General features: G+C 41.1%; 1 protein-coding gene across 5 annotated transcripts in view; it reads right to left on the reverse strand.

Moving 5' to 3' along the window:
• Positions 1-18,705, reverse strand: part of Dock3 (dedicator of cytokinesis 3) — a 401,182-nt gene extending 382,477 nt beyond the window's left edge. For 2 of the 5 annotated variants that reach the window (XM_057766540.1, XM_057766539.1), the window contains exon 1: positions 18,347-18,705. In XM_057766540.1, the coding sequence (XP_057622523.1) occupies positions 18,347-18,383 (37 nt within the window). In that variant the 5' untranslated portion in view covers positions 18,384-18,705. The remainder of the gene's footprint in view (positions 1-18,346) is intronic. The other 3 variants (XM_057766538.1, XM_057766537.1, XM_057766541.1) reach the window with 2 other exon arrangements.
• Between the last annotated feature and the right edge of the window lie 662 nt (positions 18,706-19,367).

Consider the following 19,367-nt stretch of genomic DNA (forward strand, 5'->3'; position numbering starts at 1 on the left):
AGGAGTCCATCTGGAAGTGAACGGTTCCTGCCCCTACACTGAGGAGATGAGAGTTAGTCACAGCAAAGACTGGACCAAGACACCAGGCCTCTCCTGGCTACATTTGAAGGAAAAGATGGGCAGGCGCCAATGCAAGAATTCCTCCAACAGCCTGAAAGGCAACGTGACATCACCAGAATCCAGGAATCCCGAAATAAGAACAATTGTACACCCTATTCCAGAAGAATTAGAAGAATTCGACTCAAAAGTGAATTATATGAAAATAATAGAGGACCTTAAACAGGAGGTGAAAAACTGCCATATTCAATTAGAGATTACAAACAAAAAGGTAGAGGAAATGAATAAATCTCTCAAAGATACCCAAGAAAACCAAGAGAAACAAGAAAAAGTAATCAAACAGGTAAGGGAAACGGTTCAAGACTTGAAGAATGAAGTGGAAGTAATAAAGAAAACACAAACCGAGGGAAGGATGGAGATGGAAAATCTGGATAAACAAACAGGAACTACAGAGACAAGTACTACCAACAGCTTACAAGACATAGAAGAAAGAATCTCAGACACTGAAGATACCATAGAGAAAATAAACACATTGATCAAAGAAAACGGCAAAACCAAAAAATTCTCATCACAAAACATTCAGGAAATCTGGGACACAATAAAAAGACCAAACCTAAGAATAATAGGGATAGAAGAAGGAGAAGAAGTACAGCTCAATGGTCCAGAAAATATACTTAATAAAATTATAGAAGAAAACTTTCCCAACCTTAAGAAAGATATTCCTTTGAAGGTCCAAGAAGGATACAGAATACCGAATCGACTGGATCAAAAAAAAAATCTCCTCTTCATATAATAATCAAAACACAAAACATACAGAATAAAGAAAGAATATTAAGAGCTGCAAAGGAAAAAGGTCAAGTTACCTATAAAGGTAAACCTATCAGACTTACACCTGACTTCTCTATGGAAACCATGAAAGCCAGAAGGTCCTGGATAGATGTACTGCAGAAACTAAGAGACCATGGATGCAAGCCCAGACTACTATACCCAGCCCAGCTTTCATTCACTATAAATGGAGAAAACAAAATTTTCCAGGATAGAAACAAATTTAAACAATATGTAGCCACAAATCCAGTCTTACAGAAAGTAATTGAAGGAAAATCACAACCCAAGGAGTCCAACAATGCCCACAATAACTCAGACATCTAATGACCCTTCACCAGCACAACTTGAAGAAGGGAAACACACAAACCCTACTACAGAAAGAAAGAAAGAAAGAAAGAAAGAAAGAAAGAAAGAAAGAAAGAAAGAAAGAAAGAAAGAAAGAAAGAAAGAAAGAAAAAATGAAATGACCGGAGTTAACAACCACTGGTCATTAATATCACTTAATATCAATGGACTCAACTCACCTATAAAGAGGCACAGGCTAAGAGACTGGATACGAAAACAGGATCCAACATTCTGCTGTTTACAAGAAACACACCTCAACCACAAAGACAGACATCTACTCAGAGTAAAGGGCTGGGAAAAGGTTTATCAAGCAAACGGACCTAAGAAACAAGCAGGTGTGGCCACACTAATTTCTAACAAAGTTGACTTCAAACTAAAATCAATCAGAAGAGATGGAGAGGGACATTTTTTACTCATAACAGGAACAATTCATCAGGATGAAGTCTCAATCCTGAATATATATGCCCCTAATATAAAAGCACCCACTTATGTAAAAGAAACATTACTAAAACTCAAGGCAGTCATCAAACCACACACACTAATAGTAGGAGATTTGAACACTCCTCTCTCATCAATGGACAGGTCAATCAGACAGAAACCTAACAGAGAAATAAGAGAATTAAGGAAGGTAATGAATCAAATGGACTTGACAGACATCTATAGAACATTCCACTCAAATAGGAAAGAATATACCTTCTTCTCTGCAGCGCATGGAACCTTCTCGAAAATAGACCACATACTCGGTAACAAAGCAAACTTATACAGTTACAAAAAAATATCAGTAACCACCTGTGTCTTATCAGATCACCACGGATTAAAGTTAGAATTCAACAACAATGCTATCTCCAGAAAGCCTACGAACTCATGGAAACTGGACAGTCAACTACTTAACCACAACTGGATCAAGGAAGAAATAAAGAAAGAAATTAAAGTCTTTCTTGAATTCAATGAAAACGAAGACTCAACATACTCAAACCTATGGGACACTATGAAAGCACTGCTAAGAGGAAAGTTCATAGCATTAAGCGCCAACTTAAAGAAAACGGAGAAAGAACACATTGGAGAATTAATAGCCCACCTGAAATCTCTAGAAAAAAAAGAAGCAGACTCACCTAGGAGAAGTAGAAGACTGGAAATAATCAAACTGAGGGCTGAAATCAACAAAATAGAAACACAGAAAACAATCCAAAGAATCAATGAAACAAAAAGCTGGTTCTTGGAGAAAATCAATAAGATTGATAAACCCCTATCCAAATTAATCAAACGGCGGAGAGAGAATACGCAAATTAACAAAATCAGAAACGAAAAGGGAGACATAACCACAGACACAGAGGAAATTCAGAGAATCATTAGATCTTACTACAAAAGCCTGTATGCCACAAAATTGGAAAATGTAAAAGAAATGGACACTTTTTTAGATAAGTACCATATACCAAAGTTAAACCAGGACCAGGTGAACAACCTAAATAGACCTGTTAGTCGCGAAGAATTAGAAGTTGTTATAAAAAACCTCCCCACCAAAAAAAGCCCAGGTCCAGACGGCTTCAATGCAGAATTCTACCAGAACTTCCAAGAAGACCTAATACCTATACTCCTTAAGGTATTTCACAATATAGAAACAGAGAAGTCATTGCCAAATTCCTTTTATGAAGCTGCAGTTACTCTGATACCAAAACCACACAAAGATACAACAAAGAAAGAGAACTACAGGCCAATCTCACTCATGAACATCGACGCAAAGATACTCAATAAAATACTGGCAAACCGAATCCAAGAACACATTAGAAAAATTATCCATTATGATCAAGTAGGCTTCATCCCAGAGATGCAGGGCTGGTTCAACATACGAAAATCTATCAATGTAATCCATCATATAAATAAACTGAAAGAAAAAAACCATATGATCATTTCATTAGATGCTGAAAAAGAGTTGACAAAATTCAACATCCCTTTATGATAAAGGTCTTAGAGAGATTAGGGATACAAGGGTCGTACCTAAGTATAATAAAAGCTATTCATAGCAAGCCGACAGCTAACATCAAATTAAATGGAGAGAAACTCAAAGCTATTCCACTAAAATCAGGAACACGACAAGGATGTCCACTCTCTCCATACCTCTTTCATATAGTGCTTGAAATTCCCCTGACAAGCCGAAATAGAATAAATTTTGAGGATGAACTAGGGGCAGGAGGGGACAGAATCAGTAAGAATCAATAATGAGGAGGGAGAAAATACTGGGAGAAACAACTGAAATGGGAGGCATTTTGGGAGCAAGGTGGAAACCTAGTACAATGGAAACTCCATGGAATTTATGAGAGTGACCCTAACAAAGATGCATAGTAATGGAGGATATGGAGTCTGAACTGGCTTTCTCCCATAACTAAGCAAGGCCTCAAGTGGAGGGATTGGGACAGCAACCCAGCCACGAAAATTTTGACCTACAGTTTGTCCTTCCTGCAGTGTCCTGGGACCAGAGCCTAGCAGAATCCTCATCAAAAGACCAAAGAGGCTTCATCCAGCAACCAATTGGAGCAGATTGGAGCCCCACAGCCAAACATTAGGCAGAGCTCAGGGAGTCCTGTAGATGAGGGGGAGGAAGGATCAGAGGAATCAGAGGGATCAGGGATACCATAAGAATATGGCCCACAGGGCTGGAGAAATGGCTCAGAGGTTAAGAACATGGCCTGCTCTTCCAAAGGTCCTGAGTTCAATTCCCAGCAACCACATGGTGGCTCACAACCATCTGTAATGGGGTCTGCTGCCCTCTTCTGGCCTGCAAGCATACACACAGACAGAATATTGTATACAAAATAAATAAATAAATAAATAAATAAATAAATAAATTGAAAAAACAATATGGCCCATACAATCAATTGTCCAGGACTCATGGTAGCTCACAGGGATCAGGGAACCTGTAGGGGTCTGACCTAGGTCCCCTGCATATATGCTATGGCTGAGTAGCTTGGTATTCTTGTGGGAATCCTAACAGTGGGTGCAGGGGCAGTTGCTGACTCTTTTACCTACTTACGGGACCCCTTTCCTCCTACTAAAATGCATCTTACAGCTTTGATTTGATAGTATGTGACTGGTCTTATAGTAGCATATCATGCCATATTTGGTTGATGTCCCTGGGGGGGGGCTTCTCTTTTCTCAAGGGAGATGGAGGAGGCATGGATCTGGAAGAGAAGGAAGGTCAGGCCAGGAGAGACTGGGGAGAGGAGGAAGGGGAAACTGTGGTCAGGATGTAATAAATGAGAGAAGAATTAAAAAAAAGAAAATTGTTTTTTAAGATTTAATTTTTCTTAAGACTTAACCAAGGCCGGGCGATGATGGCGCACGCCTGTAATCCCAGCACTCGGGAGGCAGAGGCAGGCAGATCTCTGTGAGTTCGAGGCCAGCCTGGTCTAGAAGAGTTAGTTCCAGGACAGGAACCAAAAGCTACGGAGAAACCCTGTCTCAAAAATCAAAAAAATAAATAAATAAATAAATAAATAAATAAATAAATAAATAAATAAAGGCTTAACCAAGAAAGAGAATTACAGACCAATCTCACTCATGAACATCGATGCAAAAATTCTCAATAAAATACTGGCAAACCGAATCCAAGAACACATCCAAAAAATTATACATTATGATCAAATAGGCTTCATCCCAGAGAGGCAGGGCTGGTTCAACATATGAAAAACTACCAATGTAATTCATCATATAAACTGAAGGGAAAAAAAACCATATGATCATTTCATTAGATGCTGAAAAAGCATTTGACAAACTTCAACACCCCTTTATGATAAAGGTTTTGGAGAGATTAGGGATACAAGGTTCATTCCTAAATATAATAAAAGCAATATACATCAAGCCGACAGCTAACATTAAATTAAATGGAGAGAAAATCAAAGTCATCCCACTAAAATCAGGAACAAGACAAGGCTGTCCACTCTCTCCATACCTCTTCAATATAGTGCTTGAAGTTCTGGGCAATAGCAATAAGACAGCATAAGGAGATCAAGAGGATTCGAACTGGAAAGGGAGAAGTCAAACTTTCGTTATTTGAAGATGATATGATAGTGTACATAAGCGACCCCAAGAACTCTACCAAAGAACTCCTACAGCTGATAAACACCTTTAATAATGTGGCAGGATACAAGATCAACTCCAAAAAATCAGTCGCCCTCTTATACACAAAGAACAAAGAAGCAAAGGGGGAAATCAGAGAAACATCACCTATTACAATAGCCACAAATAGCATAAAGTATCTTGGGGTAACTCTAACCAAGGAAGTGAAAGATCTATTTGACAAGAACTTTAAGTCGTTGAAGAAAGAAATTGAAGAGGATACCAGAAAATGGAAGGATCTCCCATGCTCTTGGATTGGGAGGATCAACATGGTAAAAATGGCAATTCTATCAAAAGCAATCTATAGATTCAATGTAATCCCCATCAAAATCCCAACAAAATTTTTCACAGACCTTGAGAGAACAATAATCAACTTTATATGGAGAAACAAAAATCCAGGATAGCCAAAACAATCCTATACAATAAAAGTACTTCCGGAGGCATTACCATCCCTGACTTCAAACTCTATTACAGAGCTACAGTAATGAAAACAGCTTGGTATTGGCATAAAAACAGAGATGTTGACCAATGTAATCGAATCGAAGACCCATATATTAATCCACAAACCCATGAACACCTGATTTTCGACAAAGGAGCTAAAATTATACAATGAAAGAAAGAAAGCATCTTTAACCAATGGTGCTAGCATAACTGGATGTCAACCTATACAAGAATGAAAATAGATCCATATCTATCACCATGCACAAAACTCAATTCTAAACGGATTAAAGACCTCAATATTAATCTGACCACACTGAACCTGGTAGAAAAGAAAGTGGGAAGTAGTCTACAACACATGGGCACAGGAGACCACTTCCTATGTAGAACCCCAGTAGCACAGACAATAAGAGCAACAATGAATAAATGGGACCTCCTGAAACTGAGAAGCTTCTGTAAAGCAAAGGACACTGTCATTAAGACAAAAAGGCAACCTACTGATTGGGAGAAGATCTTCACCAACCCCGCAACAGACAAAAGTCTGATCTCCAAAATATATAAAGAACTCAAGAAACTAGACTTTAAAACTCTAATTAACCCAATTTAAAAATGGGGTACTGAACTGAACAGAGAATTCTCAACAGAAGAAGTTCAAATGGCCAAAAGACACTTAAGGTCATGCTCAACCTCCTTAGCAATCAGAGAAATGCAAATCAAAACAACTCTGAGATACCATCTTACACCTGTCAGAATAGCTAAAATCAAAAACACCAATGATAGCCTTTGCTGGAAAGGATGTGGAGTAAGGGGAACACTCATCCATTGTTGGTAGGAATGCAAACTTGTGCAGCCACTTTGGAAATCAGTGTGGTGGTTTCTCAGGAAACTAGGAGTTAACCTACCTCAGGACCCAGTAATTCCACTCTTGGGAATATACCCAAGAGATGCCCAATCATACTACAAAAGCATTTGTTCAACTATGTTCATAGCAGCACTATTTGTAATAGCCAGAACCTGGAAACAACCTAGGAGCCCCTCAATAGAAGAATGGATAAAGAAGGTGTGCCACATATACACTTTAGAGTTTTACTCAGCGGTAAAAAAAACAATGACATCTTGAATTTTTAATGCAAATGGATAGAAATAGAAAACACTTTACTGAGTGAGATAACTCAGACCCAAAAAGATGAATATGGTATGTACTCACTCATAAGTGGATTCTAGCCATAAATAAAGGACATTGAGCTTATAATTCGTGATCCTAGAGAAGCTAAATAAGAAGGTGAACCCAAAGAAAAACATATAGTTATCCTCCTGGATGTTGGAAGTGAACAAGATTGTCAGGCAGGGGTTGGGAGCATGGGGGTGGGGTGGGGTAAGGGTAAGGGGAAATGGGGAGAGAGAAGGGAGAAGGTGGGGATGGGGAGAGCTGGGGGGAATGGGATAGTTGGGATGGAGGAGGGGTGGAGGTGGGAGCAGGGAAGTAGATATCTTAATAAAGGGAGCCATTTTAGGGTTGGCAAGAGACTTGACTCTAGAGGGGTTCCCAGGTGTCCAAGGAGATGTCCCCAGCTTGTTCCCTGGGAAGCAGAGTAGAGGGTACCTGAACTGGCCTTATCCTATAGCCATACATGAATATCTTGCATATCACCATAGAGCCTTCATCTGGCGATGGATGGAGATAGAAACAGAGACCCACATTGGAGCACTGGACTGAGCTCCCAAGGTCCAAATGAGGAGCAGAAGGAGGGAGAACACGAGCAAGGAAGTCAGGACCACTAGGGGTGCGTCCACCCACTGAGACGGTGGGACTGATCTAATGGGAGCTCACCAAGACCAGTTGGACTGGGACTGATGGAGCACGTGATCAAACTGGACTCTCTGAATGCGGCTGACGGTGGAGGCTGACAGAGAAGTCAAGGACAATGGCACTGGGTTTTGATCCTATTGCATACACTGGCTTTGTGGGAGCCTAATCTGTTTGGATGCTCACCTTCCTGGACCTGGGGTGGGGGAGGACCTTAGACTTCCCATAGGGTAGGGAACCCTGACTGCTCTTTGAACTAGAGAGGGAGGGGGAGGGGAGGGTAGTGGAGGGAGGGGAGGGAAGGGAAGTGGGAGGAGGGGAAGAGGTGGAAATTTTTAATAAAAAGGGAAAAAAAAGAAAAAAAGGATTTAATTTTTATTTCATGTGTATGGGTATTTTGTCTGCATGTATGTCTGTATACTTGGCACATATGCATTGCCTAAGGAAATCAGCATCCATTAAACTGGAGTTATAGATGGTGGTTAGCCACCATGTGGGTTGTGGGAGTTGAACCTGGGTCCTCTAGAAGAGCACACAGTATTCTAAGCTGCTGAACCATCTCTCAAACCACAAGGAAATATCAGTTTTGTTTTGTTTTTTTTAACTATAAGTTACAAAAACCAATAAACTGCCACCAATACTCTTAAAATTTTTTATTACATTATTTATTATGTGCACATGTGTGTCTATATATGAGCACATGTGTGCCATAGGCTGTGTGTGAAAGTCAGAGGACAACTTTCAGAAGTTGGTTTTCTCCTTCCGTCACGTGGGTTCTTCCTAGGGATCAAACTACAGAACCTTAAACTGTATTTTCTCTAAGTTCTCTTAAAGGCCAAAAATTGAACTGTGGGACTGGAGAGATAGGTCAGTGGTTAAGAGCACTAGCTATTCTCACATGGCAGCTGACATTCATCTATAACTCCAGTCCCAAGGGATCCAACACCCTATTGTGGCCTTCCTGGCAACAGGCATACACATGGTACACAGACATAAATGCAGTTAAAACACCCATATACGTATTTTTTTATTTGAAATTGAATTAGTGAAGGGTATAATGCAAGCAATTTATATAGAAATAAGGAACAAAAATGGATATTAAGTCATCAATTCTACTCATCAATAAGAATATTCTAGCAACCACTGTCTACTAATAAAATGGGCTCCGCTTAAATATTAGTGAAGGTCAAACACACACTTGTTAAACTAAATCCACTCTGAGTTCTATATTTATCATGCTTTAATTATTCCACAAATGTTGGTTCTCATTCATTAGCAAGAGCACATAAATGAGTTTTGAAAGAAGAGGGAAAAAATATATGGAAGTAGGTTGAGATTTTATACCACTGTAGACAAACAGGAAAACAGAAAGATGTTTCTGAAAGACAATTCACAACAAAGTCATTGTCTTCACTAAAGTATCCTAACATGTAATATAGCAAGTGCCTGAACCACCACTAAAATATGTGGTGATGAATTTATGAATATTTTAAAAATTTAAAAAGTCGGGCTGGAGAGATGGCTCAGAGGTTAAGAGCATTGCCTGCTCTTCCAAAGGTCCTGAGTTCAATTCCCAGCAACCACATGGTGGCTCACAACCCTCTGTAATGGGGTCTAGTGCCCTCTTCTGGCCTGCAGGCATACACACAGACAGAATATTGTATACATAATAAACAAATAAATAAATATTTAAAAAAAAAAAATTTAAAAAGTCTCAGAGACTATGTGCAAAAACTTTACAAAATCTTGTTTCTCTATACAAAATTTGTTGGAGACGGGGCAATATACAAGAGACTTGAAAGCAAAATCCTAAACAGGTTTGTTCACTACAGTAAAAGCATAACATTGAAAATATATCCCTAATATAGCAGGCCAACTGCTGTTTACATACTAGGAATAATTTTAAACATTCTTATTATCAAAAATACAAAATTCAAAAGAATATCCAAAAGCTATTAAAATTCAACACCAAGTATAAAATATAAGGTACTTCCAACCTCAATGACCATTCTTTTCAGACTGTTATGTTTTAGGATGTCTGAAAATGCTACACATTGAGCTGGAGAGATGGCTCAGGGGTTAAGAGCATGTGCTATTCCTCCAGGGAGCCCAAGCTCGAATTTCCACACCCCATGTCCAGTAGCTCACAACTGCCTGGAACTCGAGCTCTAGAGAAGCACCCTCTTCTGGCCTGTCAACCCTGGAACTCAAGTGGTAGAAAAAAAGCATACACATAAATAAAACCTTTTAAATCCTGCACTGAAAACACTGCTATGTTTATAATGCACTTTAATGCTTCTAAAGTATATTCTAATACTGCATGATAAAATGATCTGTAAATCTGAAGTCTACAGAATGTTGTTATATATTAAATCTATTAAATGTTAAGCTGACTAGGGGCTCATGCACACCTGTTGCCTAATTACAGGGGAGTTGAAGGTGGGAGCCCAGAAACTAGAGACTAACCTGGATAACACAGCAAGATACCTGTCTCTATAGAAAGGGGAGGCTCAATCTATGAAATGTTTGTTCCACAAGCCTGGGAAAATGAATTTAGATCCTTAACACCCATGTAAAAGCCAGACACATCTGTAACTCCAGTGCTGAGGTGGAGGATGCAGACAGGGAGATCTCTGGAGATGTCTGGTCAGTTAGTCAATCTAGCTAAATCCCTGAATTCCAAGTTCAAGGATAGACCCGCCTCAAAAACTAAGGTGGAGAACAATTGAGAAACACCTCAGTCAATCTCCACTTACATGCACATAGATAACATATACCACACACAAACACAAACTTTGAATTGATAATTCCCTGTTTGTTTCAGAGAACAGAGGTCAAGACAACTCCTTTTGGTTTAAAGAGCCACTCAATAAATGTATGCTAAATTCATTTTCTTTCCTCTGTTCTAGGTGTCTTTCTAAAAATGAACAAAATGCTGGACATGATCAGCCTGGATTATAAAGTGAGCTCCAGGCCAGTTAAGAAGTGAGACCCAGCCAGGTGGTGGTAACACACACCTTTAATCCCAGAACTTGGGAGGCAGAGGCAAGTGGATCTCTGTGAGTTCGAGGTCAGCATGGTCTACAAGAGCAAGTTCCAGGACAAGCTCCAAGGCTACAGAGAAACCCTGTCTCTAAAAACCAAAAAAAAAAAAAAAAGAAAAAGAAAAAGAAAAAAAAGAGAGAGAGACCCTCTTTCAATAATTAATAATAATAATACTTAATACAGTCCTCAATTATTGAAAACTTGCTTTCTGAACTCATACCCTGTATTTATACCCACTATCAAATCATTATATTCAAAAATGAACAATAATATTATGTAGCCTTATACAATGTCCAAGGTGGAAAAAATTCCTTAAATATATTTATCTAGTTTAAAATGAAAAGACTCTATACCACTGGTTGTCAAAATGTGGATCTCAATCCGTTAGGGAGTCAAATAACTCTTTCACAGGGGTTTCCTAAAACCATTGGAAAACACAGATGTTTACATTATGATTCATAACAGTGACAAAATTACAACTATGAAGTAGTAATAAAAATAGTTTTATGGCTGGGGTCATCACAACATGAGGAACTACATGGGGTCACAGCATTAGGAAGGTTGAGAACCACTGCTCTAGACTTCCTCGACTTTCAAACTAGACATACAGTACTGACAAATTCCATTCAACGGCAAGGGGTATAATAATACAGTACTGACAAATTCCATTCAAAGGCAAGGGGTATAATAAAAGAATCTGTAGAACTGGAAAGATGACTTGGCAGGTAAAACAGCACTGCTACTGCCCAAGACTAACACCCTGAGTTTGGTCCCTGAAACCCATGGTGGAAGAAGAAAACCAACTCCCAAAATCATCTCCTACCACAATGGGACCTCATGTCAACACTCAGACACAATACACACACACACACACACACACACACACACAAATAATAATAACAATAATAAAAAATTTTATAAAGGAGCAAAATCTGTAGCACAGAATTCTGAAATCATGGGTTCAAATGTCAACTCAGCCCTTAGTAGCCCAGGCATCTTATTAGATCTGTCACTTAGTAGCCTAGGCACCTTACTAGATCTGTCACTTAGTAGCCTAGGCATCTTAGATTTGTCACTTAGTAGCCTAGGTACCTTAGACCAATCACCTTCTTCCTGCTGTTAATGCTCCCTGTAAAGACTAAACGTCTGATTATAAAATGCAGATTATATCCTTGTCTCTCAGAACAAAATAAATTTCTGGATATGTAACCATGTCTTCCCCTGGTGGGTATCTTTATCTCAAAAAGAGGTATTAGTTTTCTGTCAGAGGCTTCAGAAACTGGGCTTCCTTCCTAGGACAAATGAGCCATAAAAATAACTAAAGCCACCATGTTTTCAAGCTAGTCTAATGACCAGTGAATTTCCTCAAATGCTGTGGACAACGGTTCTTTCCCATACAGTTCCTGCTCCACCTCTGTACTACAGATCTTTTTTTTCTTTCCTTCATTCTCATCCTTTCTTTCTCCATCTCTCCTCCTTCCCCCTGCCTCCCTCTTTCTCTCTCCTCAAACTACTGATCCTCAAGTCTCTAGAATTCAAGGACATATAAACCACACCAGGCTCTACTACAGACCTTTAGAAGTTAAATTTTCATTAAACTTAGTGATTTATTTAATGATGGAGGTGGGTCTTGTATTAATCTGTTGCTTTCATTGGTTAATTAATAAAGAAACTGCCTAGGCCCATTTGATAGGCCAACCCTTAGGTGGGTGGAGTAAACAGAATAGAATGCTGGGAGAAAGAAGCTGAGTCAGGGAGTAGCCATGATTCTCCCACTCCAGACAGACACAGGTTAAGATCTTTCCTGGTAAGCCAGCTTGTGGTACTACACAGAATATTAGAAATGGGTTAGATCAATATGTAAGAGCTAGCCAATAAGAGGCTGGAACTAATGGGCCAGACAATGATTAAAAGAACACAGTTTCTGTGTAATTATTTCGGGGCATAAGCTAGCCATGCGGGCGACTGGGTGCCGGGGACGCAGCCCCGCCGCTCTTATTTCAACAATTTAAATAAAAATAAAAGACTGTATACACATACCCTGGTCTTGAGAAAACAACTAAGGCTTAGAAAAGTAAAGCAAAAAAGATTTTTTAATTAAGAAAAAATAAATATAGCATCGCAAAACTATTGTTAAAAATGTTAAATATCCCCCAGCAGCACAGACATTAAGGGCAACATTGAATAAATGGGACCTTCTGAACTGAGAAGCTTCTGTAAAGCAAAGGACACTGTGGGATCTTCACCAAACCCACAACAGACAAAAGTCTGATCTCCAAAATATATAAAGAACTCGAGAAACTAGACTTTAAAATGCTAATTAACCCAATTAAAAAATGGGGCACTGAACTGAACAGAGAATTCTCAACAGAAGAAGTTCAAATGGTCAAAAGACACTTAAGGTCATGCTCAACCTCCTTAGTGATCAGGGAAAAGCAAATCAAAACAACTTTGAGATACCATCTTACACCTATCAGAATGGCTAAAATCAAAAACACCAATGATAGCCTTTGCTGGAGAGGATGTGGAGTAAGGGGTACACTCATCCATTGCTGGTGGGAATGCAAACTTGTGCAACCACTATGGAAAGCAAAGTGGTGGTTTCTCAGGAAATTTGGGATCAACCTACCCCAGGACCCAGCAATACCACTCTTGGGAATATACCCAAGAGATGCCCTATCATACTACAAAAGTATATGCTCAACTATGTTCATAGCAGCATTGTTTGTAATAGCCAGAACCTGGAAACAACCTAGATGTCCTTCAATGGAAGAATGGATGAAGAAAGTATGGAATATATACATATTAGAGTACTACTCAGCAGTAAAAAACAATGACTTCTTGAATTTTGCATGCAAATGGATGGAAATAGAAAACACTATCCTGAGTGAGGTAAGCCAGACCCAAAAAGAGGAACATGGGATGTACTCACTCATAATGGGTTTCTAGCCATAAATAAAGAACATTGAGCCTATAATTTGTGATCCTAGAGAAGCTAAATAAGAAGGTGAACCCAAAGAAAAACATACAGTCATCCTCCTGGATATTAACCTTCATCAGGTGATGAAAGGAGACAGAGACAGAGACCCATATTGGAGCACCGGACTGAAATCCCAAGGCCCAAATGAGGAGCAGAAGGAGAGAGAGCACGAGCAAGAAACTCAGGACCACGAGGGGTGCACCCACACACTGAGACAATGGGGATGATCTATCGGGAACTCACCAAGGCCAGCTGGACTGGGTCTAAAAAAAGCATGGGATAAAACCGAACTCACTGAACATAGCGGACAATGAGGGCTGCTGAGAAGTCAAGAACAATGGCACTGGGATTTGATCCTACTGCACGTACTGGCTTTGTGGGAGCCTTGGCTGTTTGGATGCTCACCTTACTAGACCTGGAAGGAGGTGGGAGATCCTTGGACTTCCCACAGGGCAGGGAACCCTGACTGCTCTTTGGGCTGCTGAGAGAGGGGGAGTTGATTGGGGGAGGGGGAGGGAAATGGGAGGCGGTGGTGGGGAGGAGGCAGAAATCTTTAATAAATAAATAAATAAATAAATGTTAAATATTCTGGAGGGTAATGAGGGAAATATTTCATGGTATAAGAATTGAAAAATAGCAAAAAATAAGAATCAATACTCTGAATTATTAAAAAGTTTACCATGGAGCCAGGGATGTAGCTTGCTGGCAAAGTACCTGCCTAAAATACACATGCAGTTTTGTTTGTTTGATTTTTAATATAATGACAGCAGTGGAATAAACAAGATGGCTTTTTGAGGTAGTTTCCACATTCTCTTAGTTACATTTTCTATTGCTATGATAAAGACCATGAGCAAAAGCAATTTAGGAAAGAAATGGTTTAATTTGGTTTACATGTTATAGTCCCTCACCAGAGGAAGCCAGGGCAGAAATGGAAACTGAGACCACAGAAAAATGCTGCTTATAGGCTTCACCTCTGTGGCTTACCCAGCCTGTTTTCTGATATGACCCAGGACCACCTGACCAAGGGTGGCACCACTGCCCTCTTCCCAGAGGTTTTCGCCAAGTTGACAAAAACTAACCAGCATATACATCTAGGACATCAAAACAATGCATACACATTCACACCTTTGCTGTTTATCTACTGAATGAATTTAATTACATTTTTATTTGCTGTGGATATTTCCTGTTTTTGTTACTAAAGGGTGAGAAAAGTGCTGTTTTTAGTTTTGGTTTCCCTGTTTGTTCGTTTGAGTATAATCTGTAAAAAGAAGGACAAGTTTTTTCTTATCTACTGCACTGTAGAGCAGGAAGTTCCGTGGAAAGACAACCTAAAAAACAAAACATATGGAATTTTCCAAGCAATTATGGTTTCAGGCTAGCCTGAATTATAGAATGAAACCTGCTGCAAAAAACACAAAAGAAATGAAAAAAAATCCCCTAAAAATATTAAAGAAGATGAGCAAAAACAATCAAGTATGTCATAAAATACCTCCCATTGCAATAATAATAATTATTATTATTAAAGGGACTATACAACTGTTAAATGACCAAAGAAAGGAAGGAAAGAAAAGCAACCTCTGAGATTCTTTTCTTCATTTGTGTAATAGAGGTCCTATTAAGACCTCTCTAGGAATCTACGTAAGGCAACACAAGTTGGTATCTCAGCAAACTGATGGGCACATTTATCTTCACAAAAGGTCAGTGCCCTCCCTAGCCTCTCAAGCCAATCACAGAATATAACAAAAAGGGAGTTTGGGTACCAGTGTCTTAAGTAAAAAAAGAATAAAAGAAATGTTGCAACCTCTACAGAGATCCTCTACTGTAAAAATAAAGATAAGAAGGTAGTAAGAAGTTAATTACAGACCAAACTTGGTGACACATGCCTCAGGAGACTGAGGCAAGGGGATCTCTGAGTACTAGGGCAGCCAAGGGGCTACATAGTGAGAAACTGTCTTGAAAGAAACCATTAATTACCACTAGATTTCAAAGCCTTAAAAATGTGAAAACACAAAGGAACAACTACATAAAGGTGGAGAAGGGAAGACTTTGCAACAGGGGCTCATTTCCCCACCGATATCAGGAGCTCTTTCTCACAATTCTCCAAATTGGATGAAAAGTGTGTTTTCTTCCTTGCTGTAGGATTACAAATTGCTGAACAGAAACAGAAATCTGTACTCCAGCTTAGTCAAATATTCAAATCTTGGACCAATGAGATGGCTCAGTGGGCTAAGGCACCTGCCACTAAGTCAGATGACCTGAGTTCAATTCCCAAAATCCAGAGTAGAGAAAAAAAAACAGACTCCCCAAGATGTTCTACGACCTCCTCGTGCATGTCATAGCATGGGTACGCCCAATCCCCACACAAATGAAAATAAATGTTTTAAAAAGGATCAAAGTTGGGCTGGAGAGATGGATCAGCAGTTAAGAGCACTGACTGCTCTTGCAGAGGACCCGGGTTCGATTCCCAGCACCCACATGGCAGCTCACAACTGTCTGAAAATGCAGTTCCACAAGATCTGACACCTTCACATCAATGCACATAAAATGAAGTTAAATAAATCGTTAAAAATTATTTTAAAAAAAGGATCAAAATTGATCTCAAAATATTTTTCTTAAACAATGGTAATAGTTACTTTCAAGCTAGTCCTTAAAGCAATTAAACAAGGGGATAAATAAAAAATCATTTGAATTGACATTTTTCCTCATTAATAAGTACAATATTGAAGATACCTTACAGACTGAATTAGATTTTAAGAAAATGCCTAAAAGTGCAGTCCCTGATATGTTTGTTCATGGGGAGGAGGGTAAATCTCCTGAGTTTTAAACACACACACACACAAAAAAAAAAAAAAAAAAAAAAAACCTTTTAGACCACTGAAAAAACAGTGAGAGAAATATTAAGTAGTTACCTTTTTTTTTAAAGAAGAAAAAGCACCATAATTATACCAGACCACAGCTGCAATGCAACTGTCTTCAGAATGACAACAACCCTGTGCCCCTCTACAGGGCATAGCAATTTTTCTAAAGCTAAGCACACAGTTCGAAGAATCCAAGGCTCTCCTTTCATCTTTCGTCTTGGTAAATCACACATCAATCTCAGTACTCTAAACGAGTCACATACACCTGTCCTGGTTGGCTTGAACTGCCAGTCTCCGAACCACCACCCCTAGTATTTATTATCACTAAGTACTAATGGGGGAATTAACATGTACTAACCACTTAGCAAGTGTACTTGTTTGCTTTTCACATCCCTTTAAGATATGTAAACATGAGCCCTCAATTTACACATTAGGAAAATGATTTGAGTAACCTGCCCCCAAAGCACCAGTAAAAAGAAGCCAGCACTCTGAACTCCACTATCTGCACCACTTGGGAGTTCCTTCCCAAAGGAAAGAAATTAGTCAAGTACCACTGGACAGCCCACCACTTTAACACCCATTGCTTGTTATTCTAATTAAGAAGTTCTGGTAGCAAGATATGAAGAAGAAAAACCATCAGCCCCTCATTTCACAGTATCAACTTAGTATTCAAGGAATGCTTTAAATAGAAAAGGTAAAAGAGTCTCTAGGGGTGAATCCAGCATGTGCATCATTTCCCAATTCTTTTTCAACAGACTCTAGGACCAGGAGTCTTTTTTACCAGTTCCACTATGACATAGCTAATTACAAACTTTGGAATGTTACTTTTCAGAACAAGATAGACGACTTCTCTGATATAAAACCTATTTTGACATACTTTGCCTGATGGTATTCCAAAACAATTGTTACCACTGCAGAGTTACTTTGTAATGAATTATGAACGAAATACTGATAGAATTGTTGCACTAGTGGAAATAATAACTTCCCCTTAAGCAACACATTTCCCTATTAAGTTTTCTAAATTTTTCCATTACATGCTAAGAAAGAAAGAACACTGCACACTCAACATTTTAAATATTTCTAAGTAAATCCAAATTGCAAATCCAGTTTACAATAAGGTAGCGTGCTGAACACTCTTCTCATACAATGACTACGAAATACTAACATTATAAAACACTCGGTCCCTTAAATAACTAAATATTCTTTTTAAAGAGCTGGAATGTTAAAAGAAATCGTTAGCCTCTGGAGTTTCACATAACACTTTAAAGGAAACTAAGGAATAACATTCTCATTTGAAATAGATTTTTTTTAAAACAAAACCATGTCAACAAAATACACTAAACTTTAACAGTGATGTATGTCCAAAACACGTCCCACGGTAGTAAGGTCACTATTTCTAATACTCATAGCAAAACAAATAGCTGCAGCATTTGAACTGAGAAAATGATGTCAACGAATTCATCCTTTTTTGTAAGATTCCAATTGGAAAATAAACCGCCATCGGGCTCATTAACTTTTGTGCAGAAACTCATTAAAATCGAGGTTCTGACTGCTGGAAAAAGCAGGTCCTCAGAATGCATCTTCTTGGGGAAATTGTCCTGCGCCCCACACCACAAACCTCCCGCAACTGCCCCGGCCTTGCGGCCCCTCCCGCCGGCCGCACCTGCTGAGGCCGCCCCGCCAGCGCCCCCTGCCGCTCTCCCGCACCCAGAGCCCCGGGCCCAGCCCCGCGCCTGGAGCGCACCCGCCCCGCGCCGCGCCGAGGCCGCACAGTCTGCGGGCAGGGGCGGAGGAGCCCGGGCAACCATCGAGGCGGGGCCGGGAAGTCGGGCACGTGCCCCTCCATCCCCGCCGCTGTCAGGCCCGAGCCTCACCTACCTACGCCGTATTTCTCCTCCTCCGTGGGGGTCCACATGGCCGGGCCGGGTGCAGCCCCGCAGGCGCGGCGGCTGGGGGACAGCGCGGAGGAGACGACCGCAGGGACGGCCGCGGGCCCGGCTGTGGCGCACCGCGAGGCAAGGCGGGGGCGGTCAGGCGGCGCGGGGCAGTAGGCGGCGCATCCCTCGCAGGCCGTCCGGGATGCCACCGCCACCGCCGGACGCCACGTCCTGACAGCGGGACTCGGCGGGCGGCCCAACTGCCCCGGGCGGGCGACGCGGGCGAGGGCTCACCACCTGTCCGTCGCCACCGTCCCCGCGCCGCCGTTCGGCTCCTCGCAGCTCCGTCGCTGGCTTCCCGGCGCTGCCGCGGCTCGGCTTGCCTCAGCGGGCTCGCAGGATGCCCGCGCATGCGCCGCTCCCTGGCGCGCGGGGGCTCGCAGGACCCGGGCTCGCGCCGCCCGAGCCCGCGCGCGAATCCACGAGATGCCGCTGCGGGCCAGCGGAGGGAAATCTGCGAGAGGCTATTGGACAGCCCGGCCCGGGAGGCCAGGTCCCTCCGCCCACCCAGAGCCTTGGGCTGCAGCTGGCACCGAAGGGGGTCGCGGTCGTGTGTGTGGAAGGCCACAGTGCCTCCGACCAGCCGTACCGAGATGGCCGCTCGCCCTCTGGTCAGAGAGAGGAGAACCAGTAAAGGGCAGGGGGGAGCATCGCTATTAAACTCATCTCATTGTCACAGTGCTGTCACAGCCACATCCCCTGAGAGATCCTCTTCTGTCACCCCGAGGGGGCTGGCAGAATGGGATCTTCTCAAAGGAACCAAGTGAAGTGCACGGGTTCCTGGACTCCTAGGGTGCTGTATCTAGGCCAAGGCCGCCAACATCTCCTGAGTTCTTTTGTTGAGTTGGCTGCTGTGGTGAGTGTGTGGGGCCTGAACAAGCTTAGCAGCCTTTCTAGTAAAGAAGCCTTTTCCCTCAGAACTCTGTTTAGTTGTGTACACCAGACCCATGCCTCTGCGGGGC

Source organism: Chionomys nivalis, chromosome 4 (genome assembly GCF_950005125.1).
Source record: "Chionomys nivalis chromosome 4, mChiNiv1.1, whole genome shotgun sequence".
Classification (NCBI taxonomy): Eukaryota; Metazoa; Chordata; class Mammalia; order Rodentia; family Cricetidae; genus Chionomys; species Chionomys nivalis.